The sequence below is a fragment of the Charadrius vociferus genome, unplaced genomic scaffold, assembly GCF_000708025.1.
Source record: "Charadrius vociferus isolate BGI_N301 unplaced genomic scaffold, ASM70802v2 scaffold39, whole genome shotgun sequence".
Classification (NCBI taxonomy): Eukaryota; Metazoa; Chordata; class Aves; order Charadriiformes; family Charadriidae; genus Charadrius; species Charadrius vociferus.
The window spans coordinates 2649840-2674358 of record NW_009650188.1 but is presented as its reverse complement, the minus strand read 5'-3'; the positions used below and the strand labels follow the sequence as shown (position 1 = coordinate 2674358).

Below are 24519 nucleotides of genomic sequence, written 5' to 3'. Positions count from 1 at the left end.
TTGGTGTTTTCAAATTCTTCTTCTGATCTGTTCTGAGGCTTTTCTACTACAGGAACATTGCAGCTCAAATTTTTGCTTGCAAAGTTAAAGGAGTTCTTAAATGGGGTGTATGGATGGTGGTGATCATTGACGCTCTACTGGGTAAGAATTCCTGCCAGGATTTGTAGACCACTGTCACTCTGCCTGACAGAGGGCTTATGGAAAACCCATTAATGTGTATGAGAGCTTTGAATCTTAGGACATGAATTATCAAATGAAATGTTTTGACGAGAACTGTGGCCGAGATATGTTTGGCATATGACTAACATCTGGGAAAGGTAGATTTATCTACATAAGATGCTGGTGGTTCTTGTATGTCCACTTGCTAAATTAGATTAAATACATTCCTGTTATCAATTTTTTTCAGATAAGCAATTACTGTGGGTACTACAGAGACTATGAGAATTGGGGCAAGAGATGGGATAATCCATCTTGTCATGGCAGGAATGTTGGCCCATATAGCCACATCTGGGATGTGGGTGGGGTGGTCTGTGCAAGGCTTGAGTTGGTAATGGTCTGTCAAAAATCTAGGTAAAGGGTGGCCTAGCCAGCTAGCCTATGAGGGGAGGCTGCCACAAGACAGATTTCTGTACGAAGATGTGGTCCATGCTAGGAGAAAAATATTGAGAATCCTTCCCATAGAGCCCAGTTTAGCAGTATTGACTGCAAGGCAAAGGTGAAAGGAAATGGTGCTGGTCCAGAGCACAGTGATACAACTGTGTGAAATCCGTGTGGGTGCTATTAAAATGCCATCTTCCTCTCCCTTCCCCTTTCCTTCCTCCCTCTGCTCCCCCTCTGCTGTCAGCCTGGCTGAGGAAAAGTCAAATAACGTACGACTGTGTTCCTTGGCATCACAACTGCAGTTTCCCTTTAGGGACTTCAAACTTGAGAATGGGAGGTTTTAAATCTTGCTGATTCGTGCTATTCCAGCAAGCATATGTGTGAGGAGAAAGAACAATGCCAGTTCGAAACAGAAATCACAAGTGAGAAATCACTGCTGCTAAATCAGGTGTTGCAGAGGCCAGTGGAAAAATCAGACACTAAGAAAAGTAGGAAATTACTTTGTTTAGAGCTGGGAAGGTTAATGAGAATGAATTAGAAAGTGCTCTCTGTGTATTCAGCCCCTAAGGATTTGAGCAAAGTTAGAGGGATTTATTTACTGATTATCCAGACTATACAACTGGCAATAAGATTAAGTGAGGAATTTTGGAACATGCTGACATTTCTTATTTGCATCATTTACTATGGAGATCATTTGTCGGTACTGCACTGAGTTTGTGGTGAACCAGGGCTTAGTCTGGCCCAGCAGAGACGGATCTGGTACTTCTCATGGCTCAAGGGATGTGGGGGTGAAAACAGTTTAACGTCCTCTTTTGCGTCTCGGGGAGGAAACATCAAGTTTGTCTAGGTGCTTATCAGGGGAGAATTCCAGAATATTTTCCTAGACATCATTAATTATGGAAAAGAGTGCAGTTATAGGTGACACATTGCATTAGGTCAACTAAAAATAAAAGACAAAGCTGTAATTTATAGAGCCTCTGCATTGGACGCTGTACAGAGCTCCCCCACTACAAGGCCTCCTGCAAGTCCGTCCCTCCCAGCATGCACACAGATATGCACACTGCCCTGCTCCTCCTGTATTCAAATTTCTTTAAACCAGGCTGGTAAATACTGAAAAGTTACCATCTCAGCTGGAAGAAACGAAGGGGGACCATTGAACAGGAGTTCAGTACAGAATCTAGGAAAAACAGAATTGTGATTTTTATTCTTTACTCTGGGTGCCTGCCTCTAAAATCATCACATTTTGTGAAAAACGTGCCACTCTTCTATATTATGCACATAGACACATGAAGTCATAAGCTATGCTTTATACATGCGATCTTGGGCAATGTGTTTTCCAAGATTTGCCTTCACCGAGCCACTGTCCATGCACTGAGCACTTATTTGCCCCATTTTATTCTCATAAAATAAGACAATTCGTTGTCCCTAAAGGAATCCTTCAGCCGAGTCTTGTGCACTCTTGCTGGAATAAGGAAAATTTTGTTTGTGACCCTCTCTTGCATGGTTACTGCTAAGAAAAAGTCCTCAATAGTGATCAGTTCTGCCAACATTTCTTCTATAAATGGTTTTGTTAAGGAGGTAAATAACAGATGAAAAGCAAGGTGTTATTTCAGTCTTTGTGACGACTCTTAATACGTCTCTGATCAGCATCATGGATGACTTAGTCTCCTGCTTTCTTTTTTCATCGTCTTTGGTAGAAGTTCCAAGACTTCTATTTGCTTTCCTTCTTAGGGGAACTGCATACCACAGCCAGTAGCTTTAATCCGTTAATCCTCAGATGTCCGGTTGATGCCTCCACCCATTGATTACCTCCTTTCACAGCAAGTGATCCTGTTCCCTTCACAATTAATGTCCACTGCTGGATCAGGCTGTTGTCTCTGGGAATGTGTTCCATGCATTTGGTAACAAACACACAATAAATTTCAGTCTGAACATCTTTTGGGCTAATCATCACACTTCGAGTCTTCATCATCATGACTTGAATTCCAGGGTAATTCACCACTATTTCAGACTTCCCAATATCCATTGACGTCTTCTACACTGAAATAATGGCAAATACCACACCAATAGTATCTCACATCCTAGATTTTTTTTTTTTTCTAATGCACTCTTATAAATATGGGGCACTTCATGTGTTGTTATGACAAGGAAATTCTTTGACTGAAAAGTTTGCAAATTCCAAAGTAGTATTTGTTTTATAAACAAAGGTGCTGTTTTCCTTATGCCAGCCTCTTTCTGCTTTTGCTTCTCCAGCAGTCTGTTCTGAAAGGCATGAAGCAGCTGTTGGCCCTGAATCAAAATTTGCAGCGCAGGGAGGGTTATGTAAAAGTCCTTTGTGTGAGAGATGTACATGGCAGCAAATGGTGAAATTGGAGTACAGATTCTTTGAGGGGAGATGGCTATTCACAGCAATGTTTTATTTTTTACTTGATTTTTGCATAGAATAAAAAGTACAAGATACTGTAATAATTTTTTTTTTTTGTATTTTCAGAAACACCTTTTCTTGCTGCAATGTTGTGAGCTCGTAATTTCATGCTGCTTTGCACCCAGTATCACCCACTGGGTGGAAGGGCTGCAAGAGGTTGTCTAGTTCTTTCCCCTGCCTCAAGGCAGGATCTCTGTACTTAGACCATTTCTGAGGGATGTTGGTCTAATCTTTGGAGGAGATTCTGCAAGTCTCCTAGTCCATCTATTTCTGTGCTTCACTGTTCTTACCATATAACACTTTTCAAATATTTGTTTGCCATATTTTCCTATCTGCAAAGACACTTACCTCTCCCCTTCCACAGGTGGTTGCTTTTGAACTCAACATTCCCAACTGATCTTAGCTTTTCCTTTCAAGTAATACTTTACAGATCCCTGAACATCATCTTCAATGGTTTCCTTGGAACACTCTCAAAATGTGCCAGAAATTTCTGGCGGTGCGATAACCAGAATTGGATGCACAGTTCTTGTACTGATTTTGTAATATTTCGTAGCAAGACATCATTGACTAATACTCTGTTTATATTGCACTGTAGACACAGTTCCTTTTCTGCTGAGCTGTACCTTAAGTGGCCATTCTCATGCTGTATGTTTATAACTGATTTATTCCTGCCCAAATCAGATATTTTCTATTCATAATGATTTTCATCTAGATTTTTAAAATGTTCCTCCAGATCATTGTGAACTCTGGTTGTATCATCTAATGTATTCACATCCTTTTCCATTTTTTTCTCATCTGCAAATGTAATAAGCACAGGCTATAATCCACAGTCCTGAGCATTAAGGCATTAATAAGCACATTACAAATATAGCCCATATGAAAGTCCCCTTGATAGAGTTTTCCAGTTTGACAGTGAGCCATCAACAGCTTTTTTATGGAAATGAGCATCCAACCAGTGACTGCAGGGAGAGCGCACTTCCGTTAATGAAAATGTCACATGAGATTGTGTCAAAAAGCTTTACTTAAGTCTTAAATATGTGGCATCTAATGTTAATACTTTACCCATAAGATCTGAATCCCTGCTCTGCAAGGACGTTGGATTGATTTGACATGATTAGTTGTCAACCCGTTAAGAGCTATAAGACAAAAGTAACTCCAAATGTGTTGGAATTCTGGTTCACATCATTCCTTTCTGTCTCATAGTTCCAAGTCAGCTTCTTGATTGAAGAAGGCAGGGAGACAGCCTAACGTAGGTTTTGAATGTTTGGGATCGTTAAAACTATGTAAATATCTGGGGAGCAATATGTGGATTCAGCAGAAGGTTTTAGCTAATGGTCTGTACTGTACAATGTCTGTAACCACAAAGAAGAATCTAAGTAGGCGATTGTTTAAACTAATCCAGAGAGAAATACTCTTCAATCAAATTGAGCTAGGCTATATCTTTCTTCTGTGTAGGTATGAAGTGAGGGAGAGCGTGCGTGCAAGGGAAAGCCGGATCATAACCTCTGCTTAGAGCAATTCCAGGCTGCTAATGAAAGCATAGTAGCTGAAAGGGGCAGCCTGTGGGTGGCTCAGTAAAGGCGACAGCAGTACGGAGTCAGGACATGCTGAAAGCATGGAAGAGAGTGGCAAAGTCACCCTCTGTGAGGGAGAAGGACAGCTTCCAAGCTACCCGGGAAATGTTCTTTTTCTGCTGCTCGCTTTGTTGTAAATACACAAAAGTAATGTATTGTCATTTACTTGTGGTTCCTTCCAGTAAGAAAACCTCACTGTGTGAAGCCATCATGTGGTTTCAGCAGTCCTCTGGCAAAAGGCACGCTATGTACAGCTGAGAGTATATTCGCTAAATTATATATGCAGCATCAAACTGCAATGAAGAGACAATATCAAGAACCAGTTGTAAAGACTAAGGAAAAGGCAAGGGGGTTTAGGACAACTGCAGTGTGCTGAGTGTTGGTGCATTAAAGAAACACCTTACTTGGATGGGAATATATAAAACAGATTATACGCTCAGCAGCTGTGAATTAAAACATAAATACAACCTGAGGAGAATGATTAATTTTCAGGTTGTGGTTGTTGTTATGAACTTGCATCTGTACATGAAAGATATGAAAGCAGCTTTTAAATGATTGGTTTCTCACTGCAGCCATGGACTTACTTCTTAGCGTACAGAGCATTGCTTTGCTGCTGCTTTGACTTTTACCCTTTAGTCAGTCACCTTCCAGTCTGCTTCCTCTCAGTCATTTTTAATAGAATGCCTTTTTGATTACAGAAAATTGGTTGATATACTGCTCTAATGAAAATGCTAGACAAATGGTCCTTCTTGAAACTGACATCAGGAATGTTATATAAGACATTCTAAAATATGCTGGCAGCTGCCCTGAATGTAATGAAATCATGGAAATTAGAAGTATTGCGCTCTCTGTGTGGCCAGCTCAAGACTGTTTTTAGTATATTACCCAGTTTTGCTGTGAATTTTCTTGGGGCGTTCTTCAACATGCTAATTCTCAGAGTCAGGAAAATTATTCTGATATCCTGAGGTACTATTCCTTTTTTTTTGGATTTCACATAATTCCTCGTGCCTACATCCCTCTGTACCACATTAAATCATTCTTGAAGCAGAGAGTTTACAGTCTTCAGAAGACTGAAAACTTTTCTGGTAGAAATGCATGTGTTAGGGTGAAATCCTATTCCCACTGCAGCCAGCAGTAAAATTCCCACAAACTTAAGTGGTTTGGATTTCACCTGCCATTTTTAGTCTTCTCTTGTATGATACTTTAGTTAATCCTTAATATGTTCTTAGGACAAAAGGTATCTAAATGCAGGAAAGGTAGAAGAGTAGCAATGATGCATACTTTGTGTTTCACTAGCACCTTTCCATGCAAGGATCACAAAGCAGCTTCTGAAAGACAGGTGAGATCCACTACAGAGTGCAAGGAATGGATATTATTTTCATTCTTCTAAAGTGCAGAGAAAGTAGAAGGGAAGGACCTTAACTCTGTGGCTATGTGGCTATAAATCGAAGCACCATCCTGGCTTCCATGTTACCTTCCCTTCATCCATGGGTTTTTCATCTATTGTTTTTCTGTAGCTTTGGTGTATTTTCATCAGATATTCTGAACCTGAGTTTTCCAAGATGAATCTAATTTTCTTAACCTGTTTTTTAGCACTTCAGATTCTTCCATAGTTTCTTTGTTGGACTCTTACAAAAGTTCCTGAAGTAATTGCAGTTGTGTTGGTTTGAAGTAATAATATTCCATTCCTGTCAACAATTAATACCAGTATTAAGTAAGAGTCAACTGAACGAAAACTTAACCCAGATTTATATGCTGTCACTTAACACTTGCTATTGGAACTAGCAAATTCTGGCTCGAGGACGAGGAGCACTGAAAGGGGACTGTGGCTGCTGAGAAAGGAGGCACAGAAACCTGCTTCTTTGTTCTCCTTTTCTATTCAACGTGAGATGTGAGGGTTTTCTTACATATTCTGGTTTGAGTTTATTCATTACAACAGACTTGCAAAAGCCTTTCCAGAATGCAGAGTGGCAGGGACTTAGGCTGTGGGGTGGCTTGCACTGAACCTAGTGTCACCATGATGCTCAGTGAGAAAACCAGCTGTTTTGAAAGAATGACATGGAGATGGAATTAGGGCATCTACATCACTTCTGTCTTCTTGTGATGCCTAGCTTTACCAGGCAACCTTACTCTCAGATGCTGCTGTTGGCACCATGCAGAAACGGCTTACAAAAGAAAGCCTGATAATGCTTGGAGGTGTACTGTAGAGCACAGAAATCTGTTAGAAGCAGATTTCCATGTGCATGATGCGATCCAAACAAGATGGTTTCTGGCATGAAAAGCCTTCAGTTGAGACATCAAATCATTAAGAATACTACGGCCAGAAGCTTTCATAATAAATTACTGTAAACTCATGAAAGATTGATCTTTTTTGATTTAAGAGAAAATAAATCAACAGGATGAAGTCAGCCCTATTACAGTTTCAAACAAGAGACGGACTCCTGAAGTATTATCCACTTTCTGTAAATATCACCTATGAGCCTGTATATAAAAGGTTAAATGTTTGCAGACTATTACCCTTTGCCTTAAAGATCAGAGACAAATTACTATTTTTACTTTACATTCTCTTGATGAGGATAATGATAAACATCTGTCACTTTGCTGCTTAGCCAGCTAAGAATCTTATTTTGATCTGTAATTTAAACAGTGAAGAAAAAAAAAAAAAAGAAAAGAAAAAATACGTGGACAAACTGCACTTTATATAGACAGTGAAGAAGAAAAGAAGGAGAATGGAAGTCAAATGCAGGGGAACTGTGAAGGGGGCATTTTTTGTCTGCAGTTACTTGGCTAAAATCTGTGGATATATGATAGATGTATGATTTTCTATTTATTTGGTATTTCACAGGGAAAATTATAGTTAGTTTCTTTTCAGACATGGAGGCTAAGGAAAATACTCAGTCTGCACTTTTTGGCATATGCAGTTTATTAACAAAATTATTAAGGTTTATAGGGCAGTGTGTCTACTGGTGTTACAGAACTGAAAACACTGTTTTCATCATGAGCTTTTCCAGTGTCCTTCACAGTCCCAAGATTTTTAGGCAGCACTGCTAATTATTTTTAAAGTCCATAGATTAGTTGGTTTTCCAGTCATTCATCTGTAATTAAAAACAATCTGAACTTTTGAAACTTCTTATACAAACATTTAGGGTTTTTTTTTCTAGATGGTACACTGGATCTTATTTCTTAACAAAACTATAACTTAACAAATCACAAGTATCGCCCTTTCATTTAGACTGGACTGACCAAGCCATAGTTTACATGGAGGAAGTATGAAATGGTCTTCCTGCCAATGCTGTACGAGCAGAAGCAGACCCTGCACTGGGAGATGAAACTAGTAATTTCTTTTTGGCCCAGCAAGAATGGATTTCATGCAGGGAGAAGCCTCTTTGGTGACATGTTTGCATATCTAGCGCTAACGGTCTTTTGCTAATGGGTTAGCTGCTGATTTTGACTGCTCTGGGAATCTGTAAAGCACTAGTGATGTGCAAATTTCAGCTAAACACTATATTGTAAATGGAGTTTTGCTGACAGAGGTCTCGCTGGTATGTAACTAGTTCTCATTATTGAGTTCTTCACTTTTTGCAAATACTTTCTGTTTCTTTGTGTTATGCTTCTAGGTATCAACAGAGCAGATTTAGATTTTATAGTTCACGCTAATATGGCTTTGGTGGTTGTTCAGAGGGAGAAGTATTATATGTCAGAGTTTGAGGAAAGAACATTGTTCTTTGTACTTTCCAGGTTGAAATTCCATTCTTCTGGCATCTTTGAGCCTCAGAAAGCAGTTTGATTTTCACCAAAAGGCTACTATTCTTTTATTATTATTATTATTATTTTCTTATATTTATACAGGCCAGACTGAAGTAAAGTACGTACCTTTTAGCTCCCAGTTAAAGTTCCTGCTATTTTCTTTAATTAGGTCAGCTGTTTACATACAAAGAAGTTTTTTTCTGTCCAATGAAAAAGAGACCTCTAATACATAATCCAGCCTATGTTATGCTGAGCCTTGAACACTGGAACCAATGGTGCTTTTGCTTTTATCCTTCATAAATCCTTTGTTTACATAGGTGCTATTCACATCTAACAAGTTTGAGGCTGAACTGTGGAATTTGTCAGTCTTAAATATAGCAAGAATGGTTTTTACCCACAGGAGGGTAAAATTCAAAATCCAGTCTTACGGTGCTGCTTTCCTGCATGGTCAAGCTGACTGAATCTGAGTGGTAAAAGATTTGATAATAAGTATTGCAGTAAGTGATCATTTGCCAGCATGCATCTTTGTCTGAAAACTTTCTTTAATGTAAAATCAAGAATTTGTGTGGAAATATATAATGTGCTTCGTGAAAAAGGTCTTGCATCTTATATTGCATTAACCCTTAAAGATCTGAATTTAATGATGCTAAACACTAATGTTAAACAGGCCATTACTTCGTATTTTAACCTCCAGACATTTTTTGTATGAGTTATGTTGCTGGATTACTACAGTTTAAGTCCATTTTTTTTCCCCAATATATTTCTGCTTTACTGCAGTCTGAAAGACTTGACTTTTCTTTTTCTTCTTCTTTGTAGACTGAAAATGATGAGAATGGCCAAGCAGACAATTTTTCAATGGACCCCCAGCTGGAGAGACAGGTGGAGACAATTCGAAATCTTGTGGACTCCTACATGTCTATTATCAACAAATGTATCCGAGATTTGATTCCGAAAACAATCATGCATCTTATGATCAATAATGTAAGTAGCAGCTAGGGTTCTAAATTATTTTAACGTGTCTGTCAAATCTCTTATGCTCAAACACACCTCTTGAATACAGCAGCAACAACAGCATGTACTAAAGAGAAGACTACACTTCCATAAATATCACACTCTTAGACAAAATATTCCAGTCTTCCATAGTAGTATGAAGTTCTGCAGCCTTCTCAAAGGCTGCCAGTCTGCCTTGAATGCTTACTCCAAAATGCTGAAGATTGAATTAATTTACATCTTAATCAGAATATAAGTTGTTATTTAAAGGTAAACCAAGGATATTTTTTTTTTCTGTCTTGCTTCTGATATAACAGGAAAAGGGAGTTGGGAGCTCCATCTAAGCAGTCTGTGAGAGTAGCAGAGCAGAGTTGTGCTTCCTTGATTTTCAATCTGTAGTCCTTTGTTATGGTTTCTTAAAGCAGTTCTTATTTTATTTGGGTTTCTTTATATTTTCAGGTTACTGTTTTCAAGGAATAAATCTAGAAGCTGTGGACACTGTTGTTTAGATAAGCAGATGTGGTTGTTTGATTTATTGTGTGTGTCTTTCTTAGATCTGAAGATAATTTGGTTAAAGAAATGGCTTTGAGATATCATTGTTTTTCCATTGCCCTAGGATCTTAGCCTTCGCTTCCTGGCAGAGTTCTGAATAGACCTTGTTGAAACCTAAGCTTAATATTAGTGCCACTGCTGCCATATAAATTAGTAATGGAGAGCACAGCTCCTGTTAGTTATGGGTGGCACATTTTTTGTGAGGTCATCAAACCAATCAGTCTTTACAAAACCAATATGCTATGCAGCAAATCTGGTTAGAAAGTAGCATTTACTTTTGACTCAGAGCTACCTCTAGCCTTTGATGGATTTCATTAGCCCTGTGGAATTTGTGTTGCACTTCAGAGTTAGGTGGTTGGACAGGAAATTTCAATGGGATTTCCTGGTACACATAATGTGAGCAGAATTTTTGCATGAGGGCGAGAGACATTCCATTAACTTCTTTAGGTTTAGGGGGGAGTCAGGTTCCAAATAACGCTGTAGTCATGGGTGAGTTTTTACAAAAGAGCATGGGAGAAATGGAACTGCCTTTTTTTTTTCCTGAAATCGGTCATGCTCTAGACTTTATAGGATGAGCATGTTCTTGCTGCTCTTTCCAGATCACAGCCATCAACTTGCTGCTTTGACTTAGCACAACTTCAGTGCCTTTTGAAAGGGCTGTTTTTTAGCTCTCATTTCATAAACTGCAGAGTTCAGTGAGCAGTTCCTTTTGAAAGTTTACATTAAATTTTCTGCCACTCACCTCCTCATATGGAATAGTTTAAGGGTCTCTGAAGTGGGTGCTTTATTCAGAAGTACAATACTGTAAGAATTTGTACTTTCAATCTCATCAGCTGTTAGTTACATCGGTGAAGTCCGCCATGCGGGCTGACCATGGCACACAGAAACAGCATACTTAAAGCATCATCTAGCTTTCAGTTGACCTTATAGTCCATAGCTGTGTTTGGGCTTGCTAGAATTGCTAGAATTTAAATTTGTGGCAAAGAATCAAAACACTTTAAAGGACTGTGAAGAGTGAGACTAGAAGCATTAATGCACTTATTTCTGTGCAGCATAGGCAGTAAAATATCTTATTAAAAACAATAGCTAAAATATAATTTTTAGAAAATCAGCACTATTAAAAAAGAAAGAAATGGTTCAATTAACACTGTTGAGCCACACTAAAAGGTTTTGTGCAAAGACCTGGAAACCAGTGGAGCTGTGATGGAAGGTGGGTCCTGTTAAGTTGTGTGTATGTTCCTTGGAGTCTTCAGGAGTCCAACCCATCCACCAGGAGTTAAGTACTTTCTGTACTTTTTGCTGCCCCATCGTATTGCCTCCAAAACTCTGGAAACAAATCCATCGTGAGGAGTTTGTTTCCATGACAACTGTAACCTCCAGAGTCCTCCTAGAACTTCCTTTCCACTTTGTGGGCCTGTAAATGAGCACTTAGAATTCAAGGGAAGTATCATATTCAAACTCAGTGTACAGAAAAAAATTAGATGCTGTCCCTAAGCATATTTTGAGGCCTAAGCCTAGATTGTTGTATTCCAAATGCATGCCTTATTCTTCTCTTAGAGTGGATATTGAGTACCTTAAAAGAAAATACATTTACCTCACGGAACTGCATTGAGTTACCATTAACAATTCAAACACAAACAAACAAACCACACATTTCAGAGTTTGCATTGCACGGTGCCTAGGTATCACAGATTATACGAGGGGTGTGATCTTACAGTAGACAGTTTATACTCCATAAGCAGTGCTGATATTAATTTCAGCTGAGTAGAAAAACTCCAGAGTACTTGTTACCACCAAGCTTAAGGTTAAGGAATGTATTGTGTTTGCATTTGAGGCAGTGATGTCTGTTGTAGTCTGCCCACTGATGAATGAAGTTGCCTTGCAAGCCCATCTTACCCCACTTCAGAGTGACAGGGCACGTTTTGTGGCATTGGCTTTTCGGATGTGTGCCATAGTTCACCTTTGACTGCAGATCTGATGTCTGTGAAGGAAAATGTTTTAAACCATTCCTCTGACTTTTCCTGTTTTCTAGAAAGGAGCAAAGGCATGAATAAGTGTCACTGTCCCTTCCTTTTCCGAGCTGGAGAAAGTGGCTATTGTGAAAGATCTTCTGTCTAGTACAGTGCATCCGATTGCAGAAGAAAGGTGTTTGATCCAAGAACTGTCCTTAACACAGCAGTCTCCCTTCCAGAAGAGTTCAGGGTATTATTGGAGTCTCCTGCTAGTGGCAGACAGGGATCTCTCATGATAATTGTCACAGGCTGATTTTTTTCAAACAGATATTTGTGGTTTAACAATGCTTTTACAATCAGCTCTGGCCTTAATCTAATTTTAGGACTACTTCTCTTTTTTTGAAGTGATGCCATTAAAATGCTCATTTCATCGAGTAGAATGTGATGCTGTTTAACTATGATATCTGTTTTTAATGTGGAGTTTTTGGCAATCATGAGAAAAGTAGTGTACTCTGGCTCTTGATCAGTACCATCTACTGGAAAACAGCATGAGACTCATGGAAAATTTTTGCAGGCTTTGCTAAGTATTTGTGCATCTCCTGTCATACGTGAATGGGAAATGACAACCAAGCGTAGGCAATATGGTTTTGTTTCCCTGTAAGGTCTGTCCTGGCCTCCTCCTCATTGTTAGGTGACCATAGAGGGTCCCACACTCCTGCAGTTGGACTGCTCTTACTGACCTTGTCTGAACACAAACATTGCCTTGGTCTAACTGTCAGGACTTAAATCAATGTTGCTAAACTAGCACAAAGCCATGTGCAAATGGAGCTCAGGTTTATGTAATCAGAATCTTGGGAATGTATTATTGTCGGTATCTCCGGCTCAAAAAAAGCTTTATAGAGCAAAAATCCAGATGAGAAATAGATCAGAACAGCAACGAAAGTCTCAAATGCAAGGATTTAGTAGGTCAGCAGTTGGTCTATTTACCACAGTCTTATTTAATCAGAGTACCTCTAGCTTTTTATCTCTCCTAATGTGGCACAGGTTTCTATAACCAGGCCAGGCATAGCAGGAAATCAATACAGTAAATTAGATTACTTGGAGACTTCTCCCTTCAGTTTGAATGTATGTGGATGGGATATTTAGAATCTGAAAAAGTTGTTGGAGATGAAAACCACCATCTACAGTTGGGTAAATTGTTGCTGAGAAAATAATTGACAAAGATGCTATAAAGCCTGAAAATTCCTATTCCCGGGGGATTATAGTATATCTAATGGTATTGCTAATAGCTGCCATTTACCTCTGAGCCATTTAGAATTGCACCAAAATGCCAGCTGATTCCTGGGAGCTGCTGAGAAGCCTGTTTGAAATGAGCTGTAAACATAGGTGTCACCTTAGAGACACAGACCAGTGTTAACTCCAACCATGTCCGGTGTTTCAAAGACAGATACAAAAAACAGCCACAGCGCATTGTGGAGTGTCTGCACAAAACCATCTTATCCTCACATGTGAATCGTTGTCCCAGAATGTGGCTCCATAAGTGCCTTAAGCCCATCTGCATGCAGGCTGCTGCTAAAAGGTCCAGTCCATCCTTTTCCAGCTGCTCTGCTCAGCTGCATGTGCCAGCCTTTCCTTGGGCCACAGCTAGACCTCAGGCTGCTGCACTGTCGGCTCAATCTGAGTTCAGCATTTTTTAGTCCGTGATCTGACCAGTAGAATTGATGTAGGGTAGTAGGAGAAACAGATTAAACTGAGATATGTCCGTCTCCTGGTTCCATGGGTCCCACACTGCATTTGTTCAGGATTGTATTTTCAGTATGCGTTTTTTGTTTGTTTATTTGTTTGGTGGTTGGGTTTTTTTTGTCTGATGAAATAGGTAAAAGAATTCATCAACGCAGAGCTCCTGGCTCACTTGTATTCTTCTGAGGACCAAAATACTCTAATGGAGGAGTCGGCTGAACAGGCACAGAGGCGAGATGAAATGCTCCGCATGTACCAAGCACTAAAGGAAGCCCTAGCAATCATCGGTGATATTAGCACTAGCACTGTCTCAACCCCTGCACCCCCTCCTGTAGATGACTCTTGGCTTCAGCAGGCCCGCAGGTAAGGAGCCTCAAATCTGTATTGCAATGAAATTTAGGACAGGCAGACATTGTCAGCATCAGCAGCTCCCTCCCTGTCTGTCTTTTTGGGCAGATACTCCTCCAGGACATGAATAACATTTGTGAGGGAAATCAGAACGTTTTCCCACATATACCTATTCTATGAATATGTATGTAAACACCAGACAAGATACTTGCCTTGGAGAAGACCGTCCAGTGGATTTATAGCTTGTCTGATACTTCGTATAGCAGCCACTTATGCCACCCCAATTGTGTATCCACAAGGCCTCTTCTTGCAAGCTGTTATAATAATACAGCATCTCAGGCTCCATGTCCTAGAAAATCCACCTAACAGAATGTTATTACAGCTCTAATATTAAAATCTGTTACGTTTACCTCTTTGCTCGTATGTTTATTTCTGACTATCATAAGTCATGCTGTCTATGGGAAAGGTAACTGTGAGAAATAATGTGCTGCTCTGACACTGACAGCTAAGGAAAATGCCAAGAAAAAAAAACTGTCAGTCATAAAAAAGGTTTTAATTTCTGTTTAAAAATAATGAAATGAAATAAAATAAAATAAACCCCCAAACCCACCTCACTGAACTTCTTAAATCTCTGATGTTTCACTAGATCGCCTCCTCCAAGTCCCTCAACTCAGAGGAGGCCTACATTAAACAATCCCCCAACCAGACCTTTATCTGGCCGAGGACCTGCTCCTGCAATCCCATCTCCAGGCCCTCAGTCGGGGGCTCCCCCAGTCCCGTTCCGGCCAGGACCACTGCCTCCATTTCCAAGTGGTGGTGAAGCCCTTGGAGGACCTCCTCAGGTTCCCTCTCGGCCGACCCGAGCTCCTCCCAGCGTCCCAAGGTAAGGTGTCTAATCTTCCTGGTGTGAATCTTCCTGGTGTGGTGGGCATGGTTCTCTCTCTCTAGCATAACAGACAGATTCTGCACTGTGTCGGAAAGTCAAGCACTGTTGTTGAGAAAGTCTTGTAACAAAGCAAAATTGGACATTCCCTGCAGAGTCAAAGGCGTTTCGAGGAACTAATTTTTAGGACATATATGACACTTTGAAAAGATGGAAAGTTTTTTTCATGAAAAAAAATATTCCAGTCAGTCAGTCTGAAGACACTTGATTATCTTACATTAAGAACCCTTGTTCTGGTTGTGTTGTACCTACATAGCGGTTCACAGAGAGAGAGGTCATCTGCCCCTCCACCAGAAGAGGGACAGGGGTACAACAGCTCACTTCTGCCATTCTGAGACCTCTGAGTGGTTCTTGTGGGAGAGAACGAGAACAATCTGTGTAGAACCTGTGGAACAAACTGATAGGAGTCTGATTTTTATTCCACAACGCAAGTAATTTACAGCGAGTTGAAAACAGTCCATACTTGTCTAACCGTGTAGATCATATGGTACAAAACAATTAGTTAAGGAACAGGATTTTCATCACTAGATCATTTCCTTTCCTTCCCAGGACTTTGCATTTATCAGTACTTTTTAAAGTAGCTTCGCATATTTTATAATTTTGTGTGGCATTAACAGCTTTTTTATATAAGTTATATGAATAAAATGTCCTTAATATTTATTTTCACAATGACGTAATACACGTAACCACTCAAATACGTATACACACGCATAAATATGAAAGCTTCTGATTCTGAGGGCTTGATTAATTTCCTAAATTATGAGAGGCATGGGCAGATTAGGCAATGTTGGAACAAAGGGGTTTCTCCATTTCTAATAAATTAACTGTTACATTAAAATTAGTCATAGTTTGGGAAAAAAAAAAAAACCAAACCCAAAAAAAACCTCACAAAAACCAGTAAAAGAGAAACAAAAAGAAAAATGTGCGCATTTTCAGTTTTAGTAATGGTAATTGAGAAGAGAACCGTTGGAGAATAACTTTCTTTTAAATAGGTAAGATCTGTTGTAGTTGTCAGTAACTTAAACTTGAGGCTAATTATTTCTAATATAAATACTATTTATAATATGAAGAATAAATAAATGAGGTGTATCAGAGAAATTAAGTATTTTTATATATTTGCTGTGAAAAGGGCATTGTTGCATCAGTGCCCAACCATGAAATGCATTTTTTCATCTTAATGGATAGCCCATAGCTCGGAGTAGGACCACTGGGGAGAAACCTAGAATTGCCTTCCTGGGTAGTAAACTTAGTGCTGAAAAGGAAGAAGTCTGAGCAGCATCCCCTCGCTGGGAGAGCCTGGGACTGGGCACTGGCCCCAGTGTTTCCCCTGTGCCATCAGAGGATAAATCACGTACTAGATACAGAAATGAGGTCCAGTGTCTTGTCAGTTGTACTACTGGAGAGAACCATAGCTCCCTGGCATCTCTCACCTTGCCTTGCAAAGCAGCATGTCTCCTTTGTCCTGCCTGGCTGTGATTTTGCATGAACACTGCTTTCTTGAGGTGGCTTGCCAAGAGCATGTCTGATGATAATCTTTTTGATGCTAAAGTGATAGGTGGGATGGAGACCAGAAAGGAGTTTTCTAGGGCACAAAAGACACTTGGGTAAGCAACCTGCAAGCAACTCCATTCTTGACTGCCCCTGGTGGCATGCAAAACAGTGGCTGATAAAGGAGGTCAGTGTTTTTAAAATGCTGTAGCTGGATATGTAATTGAATGTACGACTGCCTGACATTTTTGTGGAAAAAATATCTGCTATACACATCTTCTGGACTGGATCCTAGATGTCTTTTTTAGAGCCATGAAAGCCTCAGACAAAAAAATCTCAGCTGCTTAAGAATGAAGGAAGCGTTTACCATTTTGCTGAAACTTCAGGTTTCTCCTGCTGACTAAACTCCGAGAGAGGAAATCCCAGGGAAGGGGCTGCAGGGGAAATCACCTGAGGGGGACAGTGTGGCCGGCTCCTGCGCCTATTAAATGTTTCTTTTGAGCCCTGGAATTTCTGCTACGCTTGGTCTGGTTTTAATAACAGCCTTCGCAGGATCATAGGAAATTGACTCAGAAAATGGGTCTGAGATATTAAAAGGGGAAAAAAAAAAAAAAGGTTTTGAGGAAGAGTTCTTGTGGAAACTTGAGCTTTCCCTGTGACTTATTTTTGAACTGGTGCTCTGTGCTCTGACTGCTCCACCACCATTTTCTGCAATGATTACTTGAAGTGTCAGGATCTCTCATATCTAGGGAAATAGTTTAACTTCCTGAGAAGAAAGTTGTATTTTTAAAGTTCATCTAGCTTTCCAAAGGAGCTTTTTGTTGCAGCCCGTGTCAGTGTCACATGGAGCTGAAAATCCTGACGTGCTGAAGAAATATAAGCTTTCTGTTTTCTCCTGTTCTGCCTTAAGATAACACCATTTTCAGGGGTAAGATTTGGACTGTCCTTTTCCAACAAGTGGCTGAGCACACATTTGGTTTGGAGAACTGGGCACCTTACAGTGAGATACAGCCCCTGCCTTTAAAAAAATACTTTTTTTCCTCAGCTTTGTTAGCATTTAATCAAAGGAATTGTACAGAAATCGTGGGTTCTCGGCATTTTCTCACTGTTCCTCACGGTACAGGGAAAGGAAAAGGGTTAGGGGAGCAGGAAATAATTTTCTCCCTTGCTTCGCTCTGATTCTAAAGCTGTTTTGGGTTATGTGCTCTGAATATTTCTGTAAGGAAACAGAAACTATTTGCATGATACATGCCTCTCTTAATTAATCCCACTTGAGGTGGGTGGATCTCTCCCAGCAAAGCCTGTGAGTAAAGGCCCCTGGCTTTAAGGGCTTGATGCCAAAGCATATATGATTTGTGAAATATTCCCCACTGCCAGAATTTAGATTATTCCCCCTCTCTCTTAAAAGGCTGCAGTAGTATTTTGAAAGAAAATGCAGCTGTGTGCTCGCTTTGGTAAGATGGCTTTAAGCAGGCACTAGAGCCACTTTAGCTTACCATGATGTGTGTTTGCCTGCCTGTTCAGAAAGCCCGATCTTGGCCGATTTTAGTTCTACTGTGGATGCTTTGATTTATGGCTTTTAAATGTCCTGAATGGGACTCTCAGCTTTGCCACAAGGAAAACAATTGAATTGGAAATGTTTTTCTCCTGGCAGCAGAGCCCATGGTGTTAGTGGGGGTGGGAGGGTGCTCCCCTTTTCTTTCTGTGTCCTGCTCTGCAGTGCTACTGTGGATTCATGAAGGCTTTCCCAACGAAGCACTGGAGATTGTTAATTCACTTTGCCATTAAAACATACATGACCCTACGTGATATGGAACCCTGAGACCTGGTTAAACAGGGACCTGGTTAAACAGAGGTCTTGAAGGACTGGACCATCCACTCAAGCAGGCAGGAACATGGATGCTCTCGAGCATGTGTGTCTCACCCTCAGGCGTGCTGGTGCTCGGTCCCTGGGGGCTGAGGGTGGTCTTTACATGTGAGGTAAGCAGCAGGGAGAGAATTCGTGTTGTGCTGTTTGTGAACAACCCCATACTCTCCCTACAATGTACTTCAACCCAGCCAGCATGGAAGGGGTGACAGCTGCTATGCAGCTATGTTTTATTATGCCACTGAGGCTAGTTACATGACCTGTTGTGTTTGTAACTACGTTACATCTTACAACTACATTGTAAGCCATCATTAGGTATTTCTGCCAACCCAGCACAAATGTATACTTGATGGTATAGGTTGACAATTAGGAATTTCCAGACAAAGTCAGAAGCGCTGCAGAAAGCATCATTGCCTGACGTTTCCTGGTCCACAGGCTCTGTACTCAGCTCTTTGGTTGCCAATTATCAACCATTAGGTAAGTTTTCTGTGATAGATTTTTATGGATTAGAGTTCTTTGTAAAGATTTAATGTAATGTCTAACCCTGTGCGTTGAATGATAAGGGAATCCCTTGCAAAAAAATGCATGTGATCATTTGATTAAAATCTGTCATAGTGCATAGGCATATATGGCCAGAAGGGTTATCCTGCTTTAGCCTGGGAATCTTGTCTCTTCTGAAAGTTTGATCTTGCAGCCTTAGAAGCTTACTACTAATTTTTTTTAATGCAATATAAATAATAATTAAATAGCCATTGCATCAAACTCTTCTGGCAGGATGAATAAGTGCCCACCTTAAAGCATTTGCATGCTGAGTTGGATGATGTCAATCTGAACGCTCAAATAGGAGACCACAGCACCATCCAGCAGAAGCATCCATTTGTACTCTTCGAATGGATCTTCAGTGAGGGTTATATTCAAAAAGTATAATCAGCAATTAGGAGTGTTTCCTGCAAGCAGTGAGACAAGTGTTATATGGAGGGATTTCAAATCCTGCTCAATTCCAGGGCAAAAAGAAAGCCAAAGAATAACTAATTTAATTCTGCATTTCATGTCTGTGATCAAAAGACTATACAGCTACACGGGTGATGCAAAGCCAGAGCCCACCACAGAAGGGGATACTGCTTTTCCATATTCTGCCTGTTTCCAACTCTGCCTGTTCAAGGACCCCAAAATCACAAGACTTGTGAGAAAATCAGTTACTCTTTCTGTGATTTCTGCCCTGGGGGAAGACACCCCTATGTAATTTGTTACCAGTCTAATTTACATTTCTTCTTGAAATGCATACCCAGTAATATGTTCCTTTTGCTGCTGGCTGCTTCAAGCAAGACAGTCTATTTATTTTCCCTTATCTCTTTGAAAGGAGCTCTGCTTTTCCCCCTCCTACACTTGCTCCTTTATCACTATTTTGTTTTCCCTTTTTTCTGCCCTTCCCTCGCTGTCCCTTTCTTGACCATCCTGTTTGCTTCCTCTTTCACCTTCTCCCTTCATTTGGTTTCCGGCTCGGTACATTTGTCTCCCTTCCCCATGTATTCCCTCCTTTCCTTCTCACCATATTGCCGTGGTTTCTTTCCAACTAGTCTCATCCCTCACACCTTTGTAAATGTCTCCTGCTCCTTGCATTACTGTCTTCTTTTAAAGTTTTTCATACAGTTTTCAAACCATAAAATGCAATATTTGGCAATCGTTCTTAAGAGCAGCCTAGTGTCAGTGGCTGTGACAACCATTAGAAACACTAGCTACGCTACTTAGAGTGGCAATGCTGCCATGTGCAAAACCAGTTGAGGAATACTGGTCATCTTACCTGGGGTCATCTTGCAGCTTCAGTCCTAACAAAAGCTATGAAAGAAGTAGCATTCTGAATGAGGATAAACATTGGAGGGACTGGCCAGAAAGCAGGTCACAACGGGTTTTAAAAACATGTAAAATGTCACAATACAGCAAATCTTGTGGTTTCATTATAATTCTGCAATACCGATCTTAAGAGAAATTTGGAACGGCATTTGCACGGAACTGATTCTTCACCTGCCTGAACTGTAATGCCGTGAGAGATACAGGAGGGTCTCCATTTCTGCTCCAGGAGCTTCACTGATTGCTGCCCCTAAAAGGATGGCTTTCTTCTAGACTAGCGATAGGATTTTGTTCACTGCCTGCCTTCATATACCTCTCCTCCAGACGACTGTCCTGAAGATCAAGTAAGACAAAGTTCATGGGACATCAGACATTGCAGCCTAGGTACCTACATTTGCTGCCACTGACTCCCATCAGCATCTCCTTTCATCAGCCAGAGGCAGGCTCTCCACTTCCTATATTCAGTGGCCTAGGAATTTTCTGATGGGCGATACATTATGACAGTTGAACAAACATATCTGAAGAGTCACTTGTTTCATGTGAGGTTTAGATTTGATCTTATTTATTGTATCTCATGTAGTTTTGATTGTCTTTAGTATTGTTCCTGAGCTACTTGCTCCAGCCTTATTCAACAAAAGTTGTTTTTAAACGAGGTGAACCAGGAGAGATACGTTTTATTGGGACTGTTGCAAGTTACTCTCAAAGTTCAGTGAAGTCTGGGAAACGGATCTTCATTCTCTTAGTGTAGACCTCATGTGCTGGGGAGGGGTAAGCAAAAATGGTGCAAGAGAGAGGAAGACAGAAAAAGAAGGAACCTAAGAGTTGAAAGAAGTGATTCTGGGATAAAGATGATGATGTGAGTGCAGTCCTCAAATGCAGTTGAAGCCTGCTTTGTGAGTGTCAGCTGGTGAACTGAATGAGTAATGTATTCTGTTAGGTATTTTCAGCAAAAGCTTTTTTTTTTTTTTTTTGCTTCCTTAGCCTTTTCTCTCTCAAGATACTGTTAGTAGAAGGAAGTGGTTTTTATTTTTAGCATCTCTCAACTTGAAAAAGGAAAGTAGAGTCAAACAATAGCAAACGTTGTTTGCCAGAAGTACAAGAACCTGAAGATGTGTTTTGTCCCCAGTAATTATTTAATCTTATAACAGAGTAGTTTAATAACAGGGTGTTAAGCAGGAAATTTCTGGCCTTGTCTGAAAGAGCGGGCAGAATAGCAGTGCATTTCTAGCCTTCCTTATGCTAGAAGAGAAAACATATGACAGTAAATAGAGAGAAAGCAGTGATGATTTGAACTTCCTGAACCTGTGGGCATTCTTGAAAGGCTCTCCTTGAAACTCTCGTGTCCCCTGCAAGCTGTATTGGATCGTTAGGGAATGAGGGCACTCAGTGGCTACATTAACAACAGTAACACTGATAATCAGGTTAGTTGTCATCATGGACAAGAAGAGGTGCAACTCCAGCTGGAGCTGACAACCAGAATGTTTGCTACCTTTCTTGCACCAAGGTAAGTAAAGAGGAGAGAGACAAAAAGGCAGAGGAAGGTCAGAGGTGAGTAGAAGGAAGAACAGAGTGGGCAGAAGTAGATGTGGTCTTCAAAGACAGGGTACATGATTCACATTGATGCTGAACAGTACAGTTAAACACAGGCCAGTACACAAAACTTGAGCTATTATGCAAGGATTACATGTTCTTCCTGCTGCTTTTGGGGCCCTTCTGTTGTCATCTTCAGTGGACAGAGGAAGGTAAAGCAGCATTCTGAATGTATCACTCAGCACTCCTAACTCTCTTCTTCCATGGGCAGTTTTGATCTTCTTGACCATCCTGACCTAGGGTTTCTGAAAGGTTGGGACAGTCCTTCACTAATGTGTTGCATGGTTGCTTACTTGACATGTTCCCTGCTGAAGGAAAAACAAGAACACACAGTTTGTTAAGAATAATAGTCGTTCTTGGTCGCTCCATTGAATTAATTTTTTTGTTTATTCAAGATGAGTTTTCCATATGACACATTAATTCCCTGAAATGACAAATTTGAAAATGCAACACCCACATAAACATACAAATATATTTGTATGTGTGTGTGATAGATGTTAATTTATGATGGTCATAAAGAAAATGTAGCTTGAGTTGCAAATAATAAATTAATCTAGTGGAGCATCATATTTTGGATCACTGCCTCTGAAAGGAGTATCTGTATTAAGTTAAATCACACACAGTGGAGCCTCAGTAACCCTAATGCTTTGGAACAGTGTTAGCATTTGAATTAATGGAGATTTATATTGCTGTGGTGTGGTGGTGGCTAGTGGAAGGACACATTCTTCCCATTCACTCTTTTTTGTTTCTTTCACATAAAAGAAATAGGCATCAGATAAAACAGCATAATCTAACTTGCTTAGACTTAACACAAAAATTCTCCACTGACGAGTATTGTGCAGCTGGGTCATTTGAAATAGTGAGGTTCAGCTGTACGTATAGCTGTGCAAGTATCTGGCAGTACAGTCGCAGCACGCCCTCTATGCATTTGTGGAGCCTGATACATACGTGTTCAGCTGCAGAGCTACTTCAGAACTGGCATGCATCCTCCGACACTGTGCTGTGTGCCTCCGCGCTTCCGTTCCTGACTGGCCCGCTGATATTAATCCTGTGGACATGCTTACTAGAGACATTTTATGTTTGACAAAATGACATTGTTCAGTACAGAAACAAATCTGAGAAATTTTCACTGTCTTGGACCATTATGTTGGGCTAAGGGACCATATCAGACAGAAATTACCCAACTACTTTTTCCTTTCATCACCACTGAGTGCTGTTTCTCGTTTCTCCTACAGTCATCATCTCCTCCCGATTCTTGTCCATGATTCCTGCTTTACTCCTCTTAATGTCATCATCCTTTTACTGCTTTTCCTACTTTCTTATGACTTGTGTCACTAGTATCAAGTGCCTTTCCTCCACTTGCTTTTCCTGCGTCCACTGAACATCTTTTCTCGTGAGCTGATGTTTGGGAGACTCCGCGGTAGCTGTGCTGCATCAGTTGTAGGCCAGAAAGAGTTTTAAGTATGCACAGACTGTAGACTAACAAATGAGGCCTACAAACCATGTCTTCCCTCTATTCTTCAACCATGATGGCTACAGTAGTTTAATTTCTGGTTTGGACTTTCTGCCAAATCCAGAAGCTGATAGAGGTTGAGCAGTACCATATAAAAGTTAAATAGGTTTATATAAGAACCCAGAAGAATAGAGGCTAAGCTGCGTGGGTTTCTCAGGATCTTACTGAAACAGCGAAAACTGTATAAAAATAAAATTAGTCAAGGCATTTATAACTATTTCAAGACCAAACTACCTAGTCTCTCTAAATTATCACCCAAATGAGAAGCTGCATTTATTCCTCACCTGAAGTCACTCTTTTATCCCCTTATTGTATGCCTCACATCCAGATTTGTATTGTCACCTAAAATAAAATTTGCCTGCAGTCAGACTTAAAGCTGCATAGAGATTTTTAAAAATATTTTCTTTTTAAATTCTGCAAAGATGATGTCACATATTGGGGTACTCCAACAGGGCTGCATTATAGGGAAACCAAGATCATGGAAAAGGGAGAGAATAATGGACTTTTGTTTACAATTTCAGATCTATAGGATGTATCATAAAATATAGTTATGTGCCTGCCTTCCGCAAGTGTTCTCTGGTGGTCACAAGCAAACAAGAATGTAAAATGTAAGTGGAAATGAAAGCCTTTTATTTAGAAGTACGTTTGCTGCACTCTGAGAAGCCATCTTCTTTGAGTGGGGCCCCCCATGGTAATTACAGCCATGCTTTACTGAAAGCATATTTTGTAGACTCTGTGTGGAGAGCGATAGCACTTCTCAAAAGGCAAATGCTTGAAGAGCTCCCATATGTTTCTGATCTAATTTTAAGTCTAGACTTGCTTTATTTAGTTTCTTTTGCTCTGCATTTGCCTAGCTAAAGCTTTTAGGAGTTCTTTTAAAACTGGAAGAAATGTTGTGTGCTGCTTAGGTTAAAAATAAATGTAAAACTTTTCCTTTTTTAAAAAGCTTTTGCATGGGGGTAAGAGTTACCCTTCATTCAAAACCCCACTGAGCTCTTCAAAGAAGGAGTCTCTGCAGCAACATCAGGGAGTTATTAAATACATACTTAGTCCACAATTTTCATTGGTAAATTCTTTATGTCTGCTTAATGTGTGTTAGTTAGAAGAACTGATTCTTTCTGCAGACTCGTTTACTCAACCCTGGGGACCTATGATCCCCTGCCCCTTTAGCACTAACTTTTACAAACCCTTTTTCCCTTTTTTTTTTTTTAAAAAAAAAAAAAACAAAAACCCAAACTAAAACCAAACCAAAACCCACACAACAGACTGAGCGGCCCGTTAAAGGGGCCAGTCAGCGGGACTCGGCCCCAAAACTCAAAACCCCAGCTGAAATGTTGGAGAC

General features: G+C 40.2%; 1 protein-coding gene across 1 annotated transcript in view; it reads left to right on the top strand.

Moving 5' to 3' along the window:
• Nucleotides 1–24519, top strand: part of DNM3 (dynamin 3) — a 178191-nt gene that overhangs the window by 149826 nt on the left and 3846 nt on the right. Inside the window, 3 exon segments of the mRNA XM_009892901.1 lie at nucleotides 9163–9327; nucleotides 13717–13943; nucleotides 14575–14811. Of these exon segments, the coding sequence (XP_009891203.1) occupies nucleotides 9163–9327; nucleotides 13717–13943; nucleotides 14575–14811 (629 nt within the window).